The sequence below is a fragment of the Grus americana genome, chromosome 3 (genome assembly GCF_028858705.1).
Source record: "Grus americana isolate bGruAme1 chromosome 3, bGruAme1.mat, whole genome shotgun sequence".
NCBI lineage: Eukaryota > Metazoa > Chordata > Aves > Gruiformes > Gruidae > Grus > Grus americana.
Window position 1 is genome coordinate 70,505,590 of NC_072854.1, and position 17,767 is coordinate 70,523,356.

General features: G+C 37.8%; 1 protein-coding gene across 18 annotated transcripts in view; it reads left to right on the forward strand.

Moving 5' to 3' along the window:
* Positions 1 to 17,767, forward strand: part of SYNE1 (spectrin repeat containing nuclear envelope protein 1) — a 311,090-nt gene that overhangs the window by 237,834 nt on the left and 55,489 nt on the right. For all 18 annotated transcript variants that reach the window (XM_054822896.1, XM_054822889.1, XM_054822893.1 and 15 more), the window contains 12 exons: positions 288 to 488; positions 1,167 to 1,340; positions 1,786 to 1,917; positions 4,749 to 4,945; positions 5,967 to 6,099; positions 6,525 to 6,707; positions 7,755 to 7,904; positions 8,957 to 9,133; positions 11,148 to 11,303; positions 14,995 to 15,150; positions 15,901 to 16,071; positions 16,777 to 16,910. In XM_054822896.1, the coding sequence (XP_054678871.1) occupies positions 288 to 488; positions 1,167 to 1,340; positions 1,786 to 1,917; positions 4,749 to 4,945; positions 5,967 to 6,099; positions 6,525 to 6,707; positions 7,755 to 7,904; positions 8,957 to 9,133; positions 11,148 to 11,303; positions 14,995 to 15,150; positions 15,901 to 16,071; positions 16,777 to 16,910 (1,964 nt within the window). The remainder of the gene's footprint in view (positions 1 to 287; positions 489 to 1,166; positions 1,341 to 1,785; positions 1,918 to 4,748; positions 4,946 to 5,966; positions 6,100 to 6,524; positions 6,708 to 7,754; positions 7,905 to 8,956; positions 9,134 to 11,147; positions 11,304 to 14,994; positions 15,151 to 15,900; positions 16,072 to 16,776; positions 16,911 to 17,767) is intronic.

Below are 17,767 nucleotides of genomic sequence, written 5' to 3' on the forward strand. Positions count from 1 at the left end.
AGCCTAGTCACCCTTTGCTACTTAAAGCAAGCCTTTGGGTTTCTGCTAACTTTGTTCCTGAATGCAGGCACTTGAAAGAGTTGCAGGTCTTGCTTATTTTTTTCTCTCTTTAACTGGCGAGTTGTTAATTTATCAATTAAGTCAGTATATCTGCACAATCTTTTCGAGCTGGGAATAAACGTTATTCTGGTAGTATTCTCAGAAGAATACTGAGACAATAAGTTTGCTTCTAGGAAGACGTGTAAGGTATGAAATAAGAATAACCGTTGCTACTCTTTGCCCCCAAGGATATGTACGATGAGCTGATGATGATCATTGGGTCCAGACGGAGTGACCTGAATCAAAATCTGGCTCTTAAGAGGCAGTATGAACGGGCTTTGCAGGACCTGGCTGACCTGTTAGAAACAGGCCAAGAAAAGATGGCTGGTGACCAGAAAATGATTGTTGCTTCTAAGGAAGAGGTTCGATCACTACTTGACAAACATAAGGTAAGAAACTGCGACATATTTCAGGACTAATCATGATTGTAAGCTTGTACACAGCAAATTGCTAGCCTTCTGTTCTGAAAGGTTCAGGAGCTTTTCAGAATGGTGGGCCAGTATTAAATCAAGAGATATTAAAACTTACTGTATTTTGAACTGGAATCATTTAACAGTTCTGACTGAATACCTTTCAAATGCTCTGTTGAAGGTGAACCCAGGTAGATCACATTTTCTTTCTTATTCTAATAACAAGTTTCTATTCTTGTCCCGTCATGCTACATAGTAATTTCATCCACCACTCCATTTTTTTCCAACAGAAATTTACCTTTGCTAATACCACCCACAAAAGATAACAAGACTTTTCCATGTTTTTTTTATTAGACAGATTTTTTTGGTGCTGTATATCTGATATAAGCTATTTTTGTTTATGGAATGAGAGCTGGAATAGAATTTGTGTGGAAGGATGATCTCTTTCTTTAAAAAGGCTATTGTCCTTTTTATATTGTGTGTTGGATTTTGTGAAATGTTGGTGGAATGAAAAGTTTACCTAATTCTATGTCTACAGATATTTGATTGTACTGCTATTGCTTAAAATCTTGTACTCGTGGTAATGAATTGAGTAACAATTGCACTTTCTCTTTTCTATTCTCTCTTTGCCCTCTACCTCACACACAAATTTCTCAGGAATATTTTCAGGGGTTGGAGTCTCACATGATCGTGACGGAAACTCTCTTTAGAAAGATGAGTACCTTTGCCCTCTTGAAGGAAACTCGGTCACATTCAGAGCTAATGATACAAGCTTCAGCTGTATTAAAGCTGGCTCATAAACGAGGTGTGGAGCTGGAATATATTCTAGAGGTGAGAATTTCTATGATCTTTTCCGTACTGCCATTGTGATCAACCACCAGGATATTCTGTAATGTTGATTTCCTGTGCTTGGACAGAATTGATGGACATCAGTCCCTTTTGTCATACACCCAAGACACTGGTAGACTACATGTAATCTTTGCTATTTGACTGTTGTGACCTTCAGGTGACACAAGTTGTGTTCCTCTAAATTTAAAAGACCTATTTAGCTTTAGCTGACAAGGAGAACATGACACCTTTATCCATATGTTCTAACTAAAAGCTGAGCTTGAGACAGAGATGGTGTCTTATTATAGGTTTACCAGACATTTGTCCGGTAATTTCTGTATATTCACAACCATGCAGCTATAGGATTTCAGCTTGAGAAAGCAAATAATAAAAATTCTAGATACCCAGATCAATATTCACTGTATACATGGATAATTTGTGCTTGCAGACCTGGACGCATCTGGATGAAGATTACCAGGAACTTACCAGACAGCTGGAGTCTGTTGAAGGTAGCATCCCTGCTGTTGGTTTGGTGGAAGAGACAGAGGACAGGCTTACAGACCGAATTACACTTTTTCAGGTTGGTGCTTTTTAGATATTCTTTATGGAAAAGTTGGATGAAAGGGACCTCTGAAGGTCATCTGGTCCAGCTTCCCACTTGAAGCAGGACTGTTGCCATAGGCTAGATCACCATGGTGTTGGAAACCTCAAAAGATGGAGATCCCACAGCCGAGCTGGGGACCAATTGCAGTGCTGCACCACTTCCTACTGAAAAAGGTTTTCTATAATGCCAAATTTAAACCTTCAGCTTTCAGTTTGTCACCATTGTCCTTTTTATATTGTGTGGCACAGCTAAGGAGCATTTACCTCTGTCATCTTTTTAATTCTACACCAAATAGTTGCAGGTCTTTGTTAGACTAGCCCTTAGTCTCCTGTTTGTAAATCTAAAACAAGCACACCTCCCTCAGCCTCTTTTTAAAGGACGTGTGCTCTAGGTCCCTAAACATCTTAATAGCTCTACACCAGACCCTGACTACTTCCTTCTTCTTGAACTCAGTGGGAGGTGGGGGCACGGCAGAATCGGATGCATTAGTTGTGGCCTCATCAGCACCATGTAGATGGAGATAAAAAAATAACTTTAGTTGGTCATTCACAGTCCTTATGTAGGTCACAGCTGTGGCTTGCTTTATGTCTTGATTATGGAAGATGCCAGGTTAAATGCACTAGGCGTTCCCTTCCTAGCCTGCACTGAGAAACAGGGTTATTCTGCCCAAGGGTCAGAATTTGCATTTGTTGTTGAGCCTCCTAAGGTTTCTGGTGCCTCCAACCCCAAGTTTGTCAAAGTGTCTCTGGACTAAGCCTGCCATTTTTTGTGTCAACCACTCTCCCTACGTTAGCGCCATCCACAAATTTACTGAGGGAGCGTTTGCTATCATCATCAATGCCATTAATGAAGATGTTGAAGATATTTGGGCTCAAATATCAACAATCCCTAGAGTACTCTGCCCATTACAGTCTGCCAGCCAGACATCAAGCCTTTGATCACTAGTGTTTGAGACTGGTCATGCAGCTGGTTTTCAACCCATGTAACAGTCCATTTATCCAGCCCACATTCTCTCCGCTTCCAGAGGAGGGTCCTATGGGAGACAGTGTCAAAGGCCATACTGAAGTCAGTATCATCCACAGAGACAGTAATTTTGTCATAAAAGGCTGTCAAGTTAGTGAATCCAAGATGAATATTCCTGATTACCTTTTTGATCTTTTTGTCCTTGAAAATGGATTCCAATGAGGTGTGCTCCATGATGTTTCCAGAAAGCAAGGTGAGGTTGAAAAACCTGCAGTTCCCCAAGTTGCGTTCCTCCTTCTCAAATGCAACAAGAACTAGTTGTTTAAATATAGATTTTCTACCACATCCTGTTTTTTCAATCTGTTCTCAAACTGAGAATTCTGGTCTCATGTTTTGTCTTTGTCTCGTTATACACCAGACACTTTGGTTGGGTTTTTCTTGTTTTCTTGTTTGGTTTCACAGAAAAATGTCTGCCAAATTTTTCTTGCAAATTGACTTCTTGTCTACTCTGAGTTTAAGTATATTGTTCTTTTACTAGACAGCTTTCTGCTTTTGCAATGGTATGAGGAGAACTTAAGCAATCTATTGTGTGTGGGTTTTATTTTGGTTTTGTTCAATGCTAGGCATTGTTTGTGTTGGTCCTAACCCTCTAACCTAACCCTTAGTTTTCCTCTTTTCTCTTGTCAGTTACATAAATTAGGTTATTCAAATCCAGATTCTCAGATGCTGCTATGGCATAATTTTAATACCTTTTTTTTTTTCTCTCCCTGTGACCACGTTTAGGTTAAAAATCTATCTTAATTAATTTATGGCTATCTTTGAATTTTGTTATGCTTCTTTCTAGGAGTTATGTATTTATTTGTGTATATATGTTATATGTAGGTACACACAGATAACATACATAAATATAAAAATTCTGTTAAGTTCTTAGAGCACTATTTATGTGAAAAAGAAAATAAGAAGAATGACAGAAAGTTTATGTAGCCACCGTGACACTAGTAGTTTTGTATGCTAATCTTCAGATTAGTTTCAGCATAACTGAAAAATGGGAATGCATGTATATTTTGTGCTGAAGCTCAGTCAAATATACAGATGTTTTTAAAATCTGTACTATTTGTATAATTATAGCGGAATTTGGCAGGTGTATTTGCCCACATATACAAATTGTTTACCAATCCACAAGTCGCCACTTAAATGAAATCTGTCTCTGTTCCCGGTTGGATTCAGAGTAAGAGTATTAATAGCTAATCCTTTTTCTGTAGCTTTTCTGCTTTCTTTTGGCATAACAATTGGCTTCTGTGTTCAGGGATTTGGATGAGGGAGGTGATCTTCTCTTCTGTAACCATGGATAGCAGGAGAGTAGATCAGTAAAAGAAGAGTTAGATGACCAGAGAGGTGAAAGTAGGCATTGAAGGGGCTGAAGTGTGGCCACTGTTAATAACTTGATACTGGATACCTTTAACTTTCATCGCAGTAGTTTTCAGCAGATGGTAGATTAAGTTCTGACATTTTAATCAATTTCTCTCAGAAATGGTGTTGCCCCATGAAGATTCTTTTGAAATTGTTCTTTTCAAGAAATATCTACACCAAGGAGGAGTTCATCATAAGAACGTGTCAATGGACATATTGAAGTGAAGGATTTTGTGACAGCACAATCAGATTATAAGCAGGTTACCTGCATGATGGTTCCTGGGGAGTTCTAGAGCTGGAGCTGAGGGAAAAAATGTGATGTGCCGCGGTGACATTGGATGTGCTACAAATTGCAATAAAAGAAAACAAAATGTTGAGAAAGTGTGGTGGCAGAGACCTGCAGAGCTATTTAATCATCTCCTCTGTCATTACAGCATCTGAGATCTAACCTGACTGAATATCAGCCTAAATTATACCAAGTGCTAGATGATGGGAAAAGGCTCCTTTTTTCTGTTAGCTGCTCAGATCTCGAAAGTCAACTGAACCAGCTAGGAGAACGCTGGTTAAGTAACACCAGCAAGGTTACCAAAGAGCTTCACAGGCTGGAGACAATACTGAAGCACTGGACAAGGTAATGCTGATGTAATGGACAGTATAAACTTCTTCACCTGTGCTGTTCAGGTGAAAGTCATTCTGAATTCAGAACTATTAGATTCGACATTTAAAAGAAAGTACTTTGAGATGTATATGATAGTTTGACTACTCTACAGTACCCTACTTCTGTTCCATACAAGTGCTATCATACTCTCTCATTTGCAATAAAACATGTACCAGAAAACATGGTGGGAGGAAGTCAGAAGATATCTTATTTAGATGACTAAGTTAGAAGCCCCATGTCCATACAGGTTAATGAGAACGGGTGTGTGCTTTGCTAGGTAGCATGAGTAGCCTCAGCACGTTCTGGTAGGGGCACTGCCACTGCTGGGTTCTTGTGGGTCTGTGTCATTGCATATATGGGAGGGAGATTTTAGCTGCCTTTAGTATTGTTCACATGCTACTTTTGAAATGAATTCTCTAAGTGATATACAAGCTATGTCTATTAATCATAATATCCCTGGCTTGCTGACCCGCTAGCCTTTCAAGAGAGAGACATAAAGGGATTGTATGTATAAACGTTATGTGGAGACACTTTCACTCTGACATCTCATTAATTGATTGGCATATTAAATGATATGAAGATAGTTTCTGGGGGGAAAAAAAAAATCTGCTCTGAGATACCTTGTGGTAAAGCTTTTGGAAGGTTGAGCCTTCTAGTGGGAAGCAAAAACATGTTTGGGGGGGGGGGGGTGCTGTTGCAGATTACCAAACAGATTGGTAACCTAGTTACTAGTCCTTCATTAAACTTAGTTTTTCCTAAGAGGCAAAAAGAAGTCAGTATTAGGAATTGCAGGTGTAATGGCTAAAATAAGAGCTTCCTGATACCATGCCTGTTGCTAAAATTAAATCATGTTTTCCTGAAATTCAATAAAGAAAATATTTTTATTTTAAATCTGGCATACAGTATCTTCCTCTTAACACATGGAGGAGAGACTGTTCAGTTGGAGGCAAGAAGTGGCGAGGACTGTTTTAGTTTTCTTTAAACATCTTTACAGATATCAGAGTGAATCAAGTGAACTGACACATTGGTTACAATCTGCAAAGGAGAGACTTGAGTTTTGGAGCCAGCAGTCTTTGACAGTTCCTCAGGAACTGGAGACAGTCCGAGACCACCTGAACTCCTTTTTGGTAAGTCATTCACAGACCTAGGAGATCTTTTTCTCTCCAATTACAAATAAACAGTTGAGCGATCATATGGTTATACTTTTTCTCATGGTTGAAGTAGTGAGTATGCAAAAAAAAAAAAAAAAAAAAGAAGGAAAAAAACCTGATTCTGTAGGTGAGCTGTCCTTCAAAAAACTGGTGTGTTTGCACATTCAGCACTCTTTTGCTGTAGGCAATGATTGTAAAGCTTGATGATTCTGGAAACAGTAAATGGTTTTTCTGACTGAAAATAATTTTTGTTCTCACTTGGTCTGAAGTATAGCTGGTAAACACTAATAGAAAGTACATATTTTTAAAGGGAAGGGGGATATTCTTAGCTTTCTGAGGTAAAGCTTTAAGTACAGTAAACAAGTAGTTGATTATTTCCACAAAAATGATTCTGCTTACAGGAGTTTTCAAAAGAAGTGGATGCTAAATCATCACAGAAATCTTCTGTCCTGAGTACTGGGAACCAGCTCCTCAGGTTGAAGAAGGTGGATACAGCAGCATTACGTGCGGGATTGTCCCACATTGACAGCCAGTGGACAGAGCTGCTCACACAAATCCCAGCAGTACAAGAGAAATTGCACCAGGTAAGGAAGGACAGTGATGGCCTTCGGTATTCCAGAAAATTCAGACCATAAGTTCAGCACTGCCTTTGAGAGATGGTTGCTCCCTTCCTCAATTGGTGCGTGTGAGGCAAGATAGGAACAACGTTGCTCCTGTTTTAATGCGGGAAAGTGTACACTCATGTCCAAATCCTGTCTACCCATTAACACCAGTTGGTCTTAATGGCAAATTTTCACAGTTACGTTTGTTACATTTTAACCAAGGAACAGATGAAGGTTTTTTCAACATGTTGATACGTTTTTTGGAAAAAGGGAGTTCACATCTCTGTGCCCTGTCAGATTTGGATGATAGTTTTTTTTTCAAATTGAATAGACTGGGTTCGAGTCTGTGCAAGATAAATCTAAAAACATTGCGCAAGGTTTCTGCTAGTGTATGTAGCAGCAGGAGGGTTTTGGTTGTGTAGTTTTGGGGTTTTAATGCTATAATACTCTATGTATACTTTAGGTATATGTGTCATAAAAATGTCATAGAACATACTTCCAAGTAATTAAATGTAAGTAAGCACTACCATATCAAATGTTGAAAGTGACTCTTTTAAGAAAAAGTTACTATTCAAAATCAGCCCATTTAGAAATCACCACCACAAGAAGAGTTGTATAAAGTTATTTTCCATGGGTCTGTTCGTTACCCATTTACAAGGACAGGAAAAGCATAGCTTAAAGTTGATCTTCTACGTAAACCCAGTGCAGAATTATGGAATGAGAATGCAGAACCTTTTGGAAATCAGAAATGGAATCTTTGAGTTTGTCCAGTTTCTTTATGAAGAATGGAAATGTGAAGCTTTTAATATCATATTTTCTCATTAGGATGCTTGCACTTATACATCTCCTATTAAAACCTTTCAGGTTTTTCCACTTTTTTGTTTTTTTAATAAACTTCAGTGATATCTTAGGGTTGTAGAATAACATGATAATAAGAGCAGGTAAAGGAAATGTACTATGGTAATGCAAAGCAAGGAATTCTTACCCATTTTCTTCACAACACGCATTTTAAGTCTGTTATCTCTACAGCTCCAGATGGACAAAATTCCTTCTCGCCATGCTATCACTGAAGTTATGAGCTGGATTTCCCTGATGGAAAATGTCATTCAGCAGGACGAAGAGAATATAAAAAATGTAGTAGGACAGAAAGCCATTCAGGATTACGTCCAGAAGTACAAGGTACTGAGTGGAAATGTTACTGATTTTGCTTTTGAATTATCCTCATTAAATATATATACATATGTAAAGTATAAGTGATTTAAGGGAAAAAAAGAAAAAAAAAAAAAGCCTGACATTGTGGAGTGGTTAGAATTGTACACAAGTTAGAACTGGGTAATATTTGATAGTGTGGAAAAGATGCCAAAATTACTTTTACTCTTCTGTTTTGTTATGGCAGGAATATAAATTTTAATATGCTTACCTTAATTTCCAGGTAAATCCAAAGCAATATGCACATGATTAAAGCTTATTAGATCTGTCTTTCACCCAAAACCACAAAACACTTTGCAAATTATGTATGTTATTTTATGAATTCTCTGCTTAATACCACCTTCTTCTCGAAGTCTAGCCTGTTCTTGAATGGAAGGTGGCCAGTGGTTTACAGATCAAGATAATTTTGATCAGTATCTGAACAAAAAATGAAAGATACTGTCCATTGAGATAACTGTTGAGGTGTATAGATATAACACAATTTCACTTCTTTAACTAGATCAGGAGCACTCTTGTAATAGATGTGCACGCAGCTTTTTTTTTCTCAATGCCAGATTTGTTTTGCTAGTCTCCTGAAAAATCACTTCTTGGCTATTATTCTTCTTTGTATGTAAGAATATTTTCCATCTTATCTTTAATACAAAATTTTTTTTGTATTAAAAATTTTGAGACTAAATGAAGTGAAAAAAATATACTCAGATTTTCTTAAATCTGATCCTTGAGACCAATATCAATAATGTTACTGATTTTTTTTTTTTTTTAATTTTTTTTCCTGGCAGGGAGTGGTGTGGAGTAGGGTAGGGAAGGCAGATTCTTTATTCCAAAGGCAGTGTATTGCTGCTTTATTTCTCAATATTTAGGAAAAAGTAACAATGTTTTTAATTGCTGTTCAATTGCTAAAAAACCTTTTAGCTAAATTGTGGTAAAGTTACAATTTATCAACATTTTTCCTCTGTTTTGCAGGAAGGTAAAAAATTATGGTACTTATGTTTTGGGGGTTTTATTCCTTTCTTTTCTACCAGGGTTTCAAGATAGATATAAATTGCAAACAATTGACGGTAGACTTTGTGAACCAATCAGTGCTCCAAATTAGCAGCCAGGATGTCGAAAGTAAACGTAGCGACAAAACTGATTTTGCAGAACAGCTTGGAGCAATGAACAGACGTTGGCAAATCCTGCAAGGCTTGATAACAGAAAAGGTAAATAAAAAACCCTAGCTGCTCTGTAGGGAACTTGCAACATATAGAACTGTAAGATAATAATAATTGGAAGTCTCTGCATGTCCTCTAGTCCAAATTTCTGCTCAGAGCTAACTTTACAGTTAGATCAGATTGCACAGGGACTTGCTTAACTGAGTTTTGAAAATCTCCAAGGACGGATTCCACAGACGCTCTGGGCAGCCCGTTCCTATGCTTCACCACTCGTGGGGGACAAGTTTTTGCCTTGTTCCCAATCAGAATTTCCTTTGTTGCAGCTTGTGACTCTCATCTCTTCTCCTTTTACCGTGCATCTCCAAGAACAGTCTGCCTCCATCTTCCCCATAACTCCCCATAAAGAGTTGACAGAACAGTGAGATGCTTCCTTTGCCTGCTTTTCCCCAGGCTGAATGAAGCCAGCCTCTCCTTGTATTCTGTAGCCTGATGACTCCGCTCATTTCATTCATTTATAGACCTCCCATTCAGTCCATGCCTCCTGAATTTTGCTACAAGGGTACTATGGGATACCGTGTCAAAAGTCTTGCTAAAGCCAAGGTAAACAGCATCTATGACTCTCCACTTGTCCACAGGGTCAGTCATATCATCGTAGCAGAAGCAATCAGTTAGGTCAGGCACAATTTGCCCTTGGTAAGACCATGCTTGTTCCTCTTCCTTGTTTTTTTATGCAGGTGCAAGTGGCTTCTTGCAGGTTTTGTGTTATAGCCTTTTTCCAGTCATCAGCAACTTCCTCCAGCTGTGATGACCTTTTAAAGGTCATAGACAGCAGTCTTGAAATGACATTGACACCCTTGATACATCCTGTCTGGTTCTGTGGACTTTTATACATTCAGCATACTTAAGTAGCCCCTAATTCTTTCCTCCTCTTCCATGGCTAGTACCTCTGTGTGCCAAAATTTGTTAATTGACATGAAGACCTGGGAGGCATGAGAGGAGACCTTGTCAGTAAGATCAGAGCAAAGGCGGCACTGTTTACCTCAGATTATTCCATGGCTTCCCATTAGTTACTGATGTACTTGTGAAGAGTAGCAAGAAGGGCTTCTGTCCCTCACTAGTTGGTTCCATCCAAGATTTTGCTTTCCTAACATCAGCCCTGCATGGCCAGGCCATGCTTCTGTGCCCATTCTTTGTAATCCACTTTCTGTGGATTTGTCATTTTTGTGACTTGAGGGAGTTGACCTTGAAGACCAACCAGCTTCCTGGACTCCTTTGTCCTTCAGTACAATTTCCCATGAAATCATGCTTACCTGAGCAAACCTGCTATTCTAAGGGTCTTTAGTCGGTTACTTGCTTTTCTTACTTCACTCACAACTGTCTCGTCATCACTATAGACTAGATTGCTATTGACCATCACATCCTCAAGCAGTTCTAATTAAGATTACAGCTAATTAAGATGGCTCATTCCCTAGAGTGGAGCTTGTCTTAAGTAACGTGAATGCTTTTTATGGCAATTCTGCCATTTTCAATTTCTGCTTTGTTATTTGTTTCTTTTTTTTTCTTTTTTTTAAGAATAGAAGTGCTATCTCATTTGCCATTGAAAAACACCTAGAACAATCAGAAAAATCTAAATAAATTTAAAGCAGTCAATTGACAAAGGAAGTGAAAAGATCTTCATCTACTTTACACAGTTATAAGCAAGAAATGTAAAATGTATGTTTGTATGCTTAGTTTTGTTTGGGAAATCCTAAGGTCCTTGATCTCTGTAATGAATTCCACTTCATAAAAATGTTCTGCTAAAGTGTTATCTTCTTCCAGTGTGCCATAATATTTTAATACGTTATCTCTACATAATTATTTCTGGATAAAGGAGGTTTTTTCATCATGAACTCTTTCACAAATAGCAGATGTATTTCAGTTTGAATGCATATACTGTTTTTAAATTCTGAAAACACTGAATTCTGAGAAGGCATTGATCAACATTGGTCTTCACTGATTTATTTAATTGACGCAATAGTAAAGGTAATTGTATGAGAAAGTATATACTCATACTTCTTTGCAGATCCAGCTGTTGGAAAGTCTGCAGGAATCCTGGACAGAATATGAAAATAATGTGCAGTGCCTAAAAACTTGGTTTGAAACCCAAGAGAAGAAGCTGAAACAGCAACAGAAAATTGGAGACCAGGCTTCAGTACAGAATGCTTTGAAAGACTGTCAGGTAATGTCCCCCTATAAATAACAATATTCTCTTTCCAACAGTTAGAAACAACACTCAATAAAGCCATGTGAAATTTTCGTAACAGTGAAGTCAGTGACAGAACTCCTCTTTACTTCAGTGAGGGAGAGATTTCATACCCAAAGTGAAAGCAATAAGAAAGGAGGAAGGGACAATGTCCCAAAAATGTTTACAAACAACCAATGTTGTCATTCTGTTTGCATTGTGTATTAAAGCACGGATATTTCCAAGCATGCCAGGCATACTGAACTAGAAAGGCCATCAAAGGAATATGTTCCCATTCCTGTGTAGCCAGTCCTATGGAACTCAGTGTCATGAACACCATGCTTGACTATTTGGAAACTTGTTCTTTTCTGCCTTATCACTACCTTTCCTCTGCCCCCCTCCTTTTTTTCCCCTTCTTTTTCCACCTGATGTGTTCCACCTGACTATTCAAAGAAAAATTCCAGAATCCAAGCAGGTTTTATGCTGTTATTTAAAATGTGTTAGGAATAAATTTTTTTCAAATATTCAACTGTCCAGAGAAGGCAATCGTGCTAGATTCCCTCTTGCTTTCAGCAGACTGAAAGAGAATCATGATTAGGATGAGCAAAGACAAGATGAGGCAAAGCTCAGCTATAAGCACAGAAGTTTGGAAACACTTCAGTTTTTCATATGAAATTCATACCAGGACTACACAGCAGTGAATAGGCTATAACAGTTGAGTCTGAAGATCTTATTCAGAATAGCACATATTTAAGTAGTTAGAAGCTTGCTTCTGGAGCTGTCACACTAGAGTTCAAGCTTATAAGTGTATAGGCAAAATAGATTTTTCTGAATTTCTAAACAAGGCTTCTGCATGGTATCAGGCATCAGATAATTTTTGCTCAAAAATATTTTGTTTACCAGACACCAAATAATAAATTTCACACCAGATCAAATGTGTAATTAAACTCTGTCAGGACAACTGCATGTCCAAAATCTTGGTGTTTTCATCCCCTTAAAAGGGAGTAAGGAAGTGTGTTTATCTCAGTGTTGCTGTCTTTCCTGCATGCATTTAATGAATGGCACAGATATGAGCTAGCTTTTAGGTCTTCACCAACAGAACAGCTGGAAATCTATTCAAATTAAATACATAAGATAATTTAATCTATATTCACCAGTGTAATAAATCCATCCTTGTTTCTGTAAAGGCAAATAGTTGGTTAGACCAGATATGTTAGAAGTCAATTTTTTTTCCAAAGTTCTTGGCCTAAATTTTCAAACTGGTTGCAGTGCTTAGTTTCAATTCAGGTATCTTTATGGTTTCTGCACAATAAGCCCATATGACTGAAGCAAAGGTAATTTAGCATAGCCTGACATTATCGGCAGGCTGTGCTTGGCTGGAGTTCAAAGCCGAATCTGATTTATCACCTTTATGGTTCCTTTTGGTCAGGGAAGTTAGCAAATACACTTGGGGAGTCAGTTATGAATGGCAAGACTTTGATCAGCAGAGAAACAAATTGTTTAAGAAATAACTGTAACAGATGCTCCCAGGTATCCGGTTCAACTAGTACAAAAGCTGCAGTTTATTTATTAACCAATGTTAGTTGCTGCCTAGTGTCATACTAAGTGAAGGGAACCATTTTTTCCCATTGCAGATCAGAAACAGTAATATGTCTTTAATTTAGTTATAAATTTAAAATGATGAATAAGGAACCCCTTTCTACAGAGAACCAGAAATACTTGCTATTCTTGGAGTTTGAAATTTTTGCCTGTTTTACATTCTGAATTTTGGAGAAACTTTGTACAAACTTAAATGCTTTTTTTAGTGTTGAAATCCACTTTTTGGAAAGTCATATTTACTATGGACAACTTAGAAGCATTTACTTTGGTGTCGGCTGGTAAAAAAAGGATGTATTACTCCATGGCTGTAGTCTGGAACAAGGTCATGGCTAGAAGTTTGAAGAAATGTGAAATAATGCAGAAGAAAAGGCTAAGAATAAACAGTGCAGCAAAAGTGCTCTCACATATATTTATATAGACAAAAGTGTTTTGTATGTGTGCAAGGATAAATTCTGTTACTAGCAAGTGTTTGCAAGACTGAGCAGAATTTGGTTCCAATTACTTTCCCCACAATCTGAAATGTAAAGTCTTCTATAGCAGTGGTTCACTTGGTGGGGGTGTGGGGGGGTGTGGTTTGTTTTTTTTTTTTATTATTCTTAGGGAGAGTAATTTATTGAAAGACATGAGTTTTCAGTTTGCCCAGAGTTTTGTTGTATTGTTTTCTTTTCCTGATGACCCATCTCTCTTGGAAAGGAAATGCTTGCAGAACATAGACAAAAATTAAAATATAACCTGAGATCACAAGACGTAGTAATTAATGTAGGGGCATCACAAGATTGCCCTCACCTCACAGTCTTTTTTCCATATCACGCTGACTACTTTATTTCCAGATAGGTAAACACAAATTTGTGCTGGTCTGAAACCTACAGGTCATGTTTCCCCCTCCTCTGCTCAGACTCAGTGTTTGCACTAGCTGAAGCTCCACAGCTTCCACATGAGTAAGAGCATTGCAGGACTGTCTTGGATCTCCCTGCACTGTGCCATGAAATGATATAGGTAGTTTCCTGGCTAGGAATAAACTTATGGGAGCGTGCTATATGACTTACAGTTGCTCACTGAGTCTTCTTGTCCTCTCTCCTTCGTTTTGTAGCTTCATTCTCATGCTATTGAGGCAATGAGAGAGATCACAGGCTTTGTGACTAGTGAATGTTACATGCCAGAGCTTCTGCACTTCGCTTGTGGATAAAACTTGATAAAACTGGCAAACTTTGAATCAGCATTTCCATGACCAATCTAGGGGCATCTTAAGTCAACAACAGTCAGCACTTGCCTGAAGCAGCAAAACAAGCCGCTAACAAGTTGTCATGGCCTCAGTGCTTATGTGCCCAGCCCTGTTTTCTCCACTTGTTTTCACACCAGCCGTTCATTTTCTTCCCGTTTTCTTGTGTTAGTGTGTGGGAACGCTGAGCAGAGCAAAATGCTGTCGAGCCCATTAATGCTTCCCAATGTCGTACAACCTTGAGGAGGCAATAAGGAAAATTCCTGCAGTCTGTTGCTTGTTGTCATTGGCTGGACTCCAATGAACTTGTCATCTAGAAAAGGGGAAGGCTCGCTGATCTCAGGCAAGGGGCTTTGCTGGGACCTGGCAAAGGAATAAAGACTCCACTTCATGGCGGGGGGCATGGCAAATTGACATCTTTCCCTAGGAAGTCATTTTGTCCTTTTCCTTGGGTGGCAAAATTCGTTTTTTTCCAGAGGCTTGAGCCAGCTTTGGACTAATTAAGAAGCCCTCTCAGTATTCTAGGATAAACTAAACACACGACAATTTTCCCATGTATTCAAACTGCTGTCCTATTTTTAATGAGTTTTGGGCTGTTACAAGAGAGCAAAAGATTACACAGAAGTTTAATGTAGAGAACATGCTTCTATTTAAATTAAAGACAAACAACTATGCTTTAAAAGGAACATAAAATGTTACATAAAAATGCTGATGGGTTATGATTCTCTTGAGAATAAAAAGCCAAAGTATGCAAGCGTGAATTTCCTATTTTTTAAACTAGGGAGTTTATGGGCATCTTTTCTATCTCAAAGGTATTATCTATCCAATTAAACAAACAAAAATACTGAGGTGTCTTCTTTTTCTTTTCAGGAATTAGAAGAATCAATAAGAACAAAGGAAAAAGAAGTAGAAAATGTAGAACAGAGTGGTCTGTCTTTGATACAGAACAAGAAGGAAGAAGTCTCTTCTGTTGTTATGAATACACTGCAAGAAATTAACCATTCCTGGGCAAATTTGGATCACATGGTAACAGAATCATCACGGGGCAAATTATAGCTCCAGGAGTAGAGCACGGAGGAGAGAGAGAATCAGCAGTTTGCAGCTAGTGAATTTCTTCTGTATTGTTGGGGAAGAGATTCTGAATTTTGTCCTAGTTTCCACCTATCCCCAAGTTTGCGTGTACGCTCCACATAAAATGGGTGTAATATGTCCTATTTCAAGAATGCTTTTAATTCTTGTAATTGAAGCTTTTTAGATTCTTCCTGATATTTAGTAGAAAGGTACCAAATGATCTGTAAGAAACTACCTTTTCAAGCATACAGGTCTTGCAGAATAAGGAAGAGGTCAGCATTAAGAGGTTATCAAGCTTTTGGATAAAGCTCGATAACATCGGTCCACCTTCTCAGGATGAATGCAGTGTGTTAGTGCTGGCCTCTCTCTGCTGACTTTCGTAGGCTGATTTGCCTGCCTTAGGGATACATGTTTCATAGTCTTAAGCCTTTTCTCTTGATCCTGCTTTGGACCAAAGTAGAATGGACTTGATACCCTCTCAGTCTCTGCCATCCTAGCTTTATAAAATCAAGCAGCACTTTATGCTGTACCCAGTGTAAGCCCACCTGATGGTTGTGCAAAATCTTCGTTCTCCCACAGGTTTAAAATTAGGCACATAGAACAAGTAGTATCTGAGATCAAAAGGAAGGAAATAATTTAAACAAACTCCGAATATCTTGAATGTTTCTAAGTAACTTTTTTTTTTCCCTTCCTCCCTTCTCCTAGGTTAGCCAACTGAAGATATTGTTGCAATCTGTTCTTGATCAGTGGAGCATTTACAAAGTCACTTATGAAGAACTGAATAGTTACCTGAAAGAAGCCAGATATTCTTTGTCCCGTTTTTATCTTCTTACTGGTTCTCTGGAAGCTGTGAAAGTCCAAGTTGATAACCTTCAGGTGAAAAGAATACCGTGCCACTTGACATACTAAGCATGGATTTAAGGACTAATTTTGTCCTCATGCATCGATGCAGATAACTATACATTTTGGTTCACACAAAACGGAAGTACAGACATAGTGACACATTCAAATCACATCACATTAAGAGAACACATTATCAAATGGCCATTGCATTTTTCATTTTGCAGAAAAATAAAATGGTGATACTTTTTTATTTGTAGAATTTTTTATGCTGTTCTTTAAATGTTGAGCTGTGCTGTCAAATCATTAAAAGTTTTTAAGTTGTGCTGGTGACCATTAAAACTAAAGTTTTAAATGTTATTTAATTTAATTTAATTTAAAATGTTATTTAATTTATTTTCTTCCATCAGTTAAGTTTTTATTTCTGAAGCAGTTCTATGCATTTACTCCTTCTGGGCAAGAGTACTTGTTTAGAATAATTAATTTTACAAGATTTTTACATTTGAGAAAATATTAGGTTAAAATTTACTCTTTGGTACACCTTGATATTGAATCAAGTGGATCTAACAACAGCCTTTATATTAAGCAACCTTCTATTTAGATGAAACACACATGAAATCAAGTTTTGCATTCATAACCTGAAAGGTGTAATTAATACATACTATTTTGAAATGTTTCTACATCTTGCAATTGTAATACCTCATGCATCTTTTTTTTATTTTTGCCTTCTCTCTGTTTTAGAGCCTACAAGATGAATTGGAAAAACAAGAAAATAGCTTACAGAAATTTGGTTCTGTGACCAATCAGTTGTTGAAAGAATGTCACCCACCAGTGACTGAAACACTTACCAACACTTTGAAAGAAGTGAATATGAGGTAGAAAATGTCTGTGTGTTAAACTTTACTTTCAGTGGTAAATTTGCATTTATACATTGACTCAGTTTTGCATAATTTTTATTTTTGTTATATTTTATTATTTTATGGTTTTTGGAGTTTGTGGGGGCAGGCTGGAGCAGAACTTGTGTCATTTACTACTGCTAATAATAAATGAAACATTATTTTCTCCAGCAAAGTATTTGGACATTACTGTTAGTAGCTTTCCATGGCTGCCAACTAAAATGCATAAATACCATGCTGGAAAATAATATTACCCTTAGCATGTGAGAATCCTGTCTGAAAATTCTTCTTGCTATGCATGCACCAGGTTCCCCAGGTTTCAGGTTGCTATTTCTAGTTGTAGGAAGGGCATGATAGGCAAGAAAGTCTACACCTTCACCAGTAGCTTGGCAAACAGCTTCCCCAACTTTGAAGCCAGGCCAGAACCAGTGCAAGGGTTTACTCAGAGAAGCTACAAGAAGGCAGGATCCAAAAGTAAAAATAAGTTTGGCAGAACGTTGGAGATTTCTTTGAATACACGACCATGACAAATTTATTTTAATCTGTGGTCCATCCTGTCCTAGAATCTGGAAGTGGAGGGAGGGATTATTCACCCCATTTCAAAAAAGGTACTGTAGGATTTAACGGATTCAGTGATGACTGACAGAATATTCACTTCACCGGTTTTTATCACATAATAATAATTGAAAAATACTATGATTTCCTTTAGTGAAGAAATAATGAAGCAATTTGATACATACCAGCACATTTGAGAAAGTACATGTTTCTGGTTGCCATTAGAGCCAAGAATTCAAAAGGGGATTAGATTTTAATTGGATAATAAAAATATAAAGAGT